This window comes from Nymphaea colorata, chromosome 1 (genome assembly GCF_008831285.2).
Source record: "Nymphaea colorata isolate Beijing-Zhang1983 chromosome 1, ASM883128v2, whole genome shotgun sequence".
NCBI classification, from domain to species: Eukaryota; Viridiplantae; Streptophyta; class Magnoliopsida; order Nymphaeales; family Nymphaeaceae; genus Nymphaea; species Nymphaea colorata.
Genome location: NC_045138.2, coordinates 43,090,045 through 43,092,290, shown reverse-complemented (window position 1 = coordinate 43,092,290; position 2,246 = coordinate 43,090,045). Strand labels below are relative to the sequence as shown.

General features: G+C 51.1%; 1 protein-coding gene across 1 annotated transcript; it reads right to left on the bottom strand.

Moving 5' to 3' along the window:
• Positions 1-411: 411 nt before the first annotated feature.
• On the bottom strand, positions 412-2,246 carry LOC116246380 (3-ketoacyl-CoA synthase 6-like). The gene has a single exon (XM_031618238.2). It carries the CDS (start codon positions 2,114-2,116, stop codon positions 530-532), a length of 1,587 nt encoding a protein of 528 aa, XP_031474098.1. The 5' UTR covers positions 2,117-2,246; the 3' UTR covers positions 412-529.

Genomic DNA, 2,246 nt, shown 5'->3' with positions numbered 1-2,246 from the left:
TTCAATTACACGAAGAAAACTTTTTTTAGGGCATGAACCTTAAAATGTCATATCTTTCCAAAAAAAGTTTCAACTATTCGCTTCTACTTCATATTTTTGCATGTGTATGTTTGGTTGTACAAAATTCATGGATGCGGTATGCTGAGGAACAGGATTTTCTGGTGGTGCTTTACGTTGCATGCATGTATTTCTTCCCTTAACCCTTTTCGTTTATTTATTTGATTTCCGCTCCACGTTTTGCAGCCAATTCTTTTTCTGTTAAAAATTGTAAACATTAAGATGTTTTCGTTTTCTCACTACACTCTGACGGCCACGCTTTGGATGTTCAACCTCTCTCCAAGATGTATATATCACATGGCATATATACATTTTCGGCTTCCTTCTAAAAGGGTAATTAGCAAACCAAAAAAGTAACAGGATACCACCATTGTTTTGCAGCATCGCTCAAACATCCCAACATTAAAGATTAATACAAGAAGGAGCCGGGAAGGAAGAGATTCATGAACGTCATGAATAAAACCCGACACGCCTAGAGCTTAATGACGTCAGGGATGTCAACTGGATACCTGTGGATGCAGTCCGACCAGGGGCCCTCTAATGGCGTCTCGACAGTGCGGATGCATATCCAGGCCGCGCTATTGCACTTGAATCCGCTGCCAAAGGCGATCTGCCACAGTCTGTCCCCTTTCTTCATCCTCCCCTTGGCCTCGATGTAGGCCAGCTCGTACCAGAGCGACGACGATGACGTGTTGCCGAACCGGTGCAGCGTCATCCTCGACGCCTCCATGTCTTCCGGCCGCAGTTGTAGGTTCCTCTCCAGCTCGTCGATCACTGCCTTCCCCCCCGCGTGGATGCAGAAGTGCTCGAACGCCTGCTTGAAGTCCGGCACGTATGGCTTCCACCTGCGATTCAACACCTTGCTGCTGAGGAGCCCAATCAGGAACAGCAGCTGCTGCGACACCGGCAGCACAAGCGGCCCAATCGTTGTGATGTTCGACCTGAGTGCGTCGCCGGCGGTGGCCATCAGGTATTTGGAGAGCTTGATCCCCACCTTCCCTTCACCATCCTCCTGCTGGAACACACAGCCATATGCCGTGTCTTCGGCACCCATATGGGTGCGCACCACGTGAAGCAGGCGGTACTTGGCACGGGTGAGTTCGCACCGGCGGTTTGTCAGGAGAACGGCGGCGGCGCCCATTCGGAAGAGGCAGTTCGGCAGCAGCATGGAGCGAGTATTGCCGTCGTACCAGTTGGGTGTGATGACCTCGGTGCTGACAACGACAGCATACGAGTTGCGGTGCACCTGCAGAAGGTGGCGGACGAGGTTGATGGAGATCAGTCCCGCACTGCAGCCCATGCCGGAGAGGTTGAAACTCTTGATATTGCTCCGCATCTTATACTTGCTGATTACCATGGATGCCAGAGAAGGAGTCGGCGAGAATAGGCTACAGTTGACGACGAGGATGTCGATGTCCTTTGGCTTGACACCTGTTTTCCTAAAGAGCGCATCCACGGAGGAGAAGATGCTAAGCTCTGCTTCGGCCATGGCTGCCTCCATGTTGTTGTCGGGAGGGACGTAGTGCAAAGCTGGTGGCAGGCATGTCTCCTCCCCGAGGCCGGACCTCTCCAGGATCTTCATCATGAAGTTGACGCTGTTCTTCTGGAAGAACTGCGAGGGATTGACTCGCTCCGTCTCATCCGAGTGGTTGAGAGCGTGCTCCATGAATGCCGCAAACGGGATTCTGCATGTCTCCGGTGGCTTGAAGCAGGCGAAGTCCACCAAGAAGACGGATGGAGGGCGAGACTTGCAGTAGACGGTGGCGGCCGTAATGATAAGAAAGAATGAGGAGAGGACTGGGATGAGGTTGGAGTGCAGGGAGTGGCAGAAGACCAGGAACTCATCGCCATCGGGGTTATTGCGGGTTACCTCTACCATGACGGTCACCATGATGGAAAGGAGCACAAAGATAATGATGTGGGTGGTGAGGTATTGGTAGCCATGTTTCACGTACTTCAAGAGCTTCACAGAGGAGAAGAAAACCGGCAGGTGAGGAGCCATGCTTTCTAAAAGATGTAGGAGAACGTGGTTCTTATCGACAAGAAGGGCTGGAATCATGTTGGATGTTCAAGGGGCTGTTCCTTTTTGCAGAGCGAACAAGAAACGAAGGAGATTAACTACCGACTCCCTTCTCACTCCCTCTGACCCTCTCTTTTAAACTATTGACTTCCATTTGATGGGTCTTTCA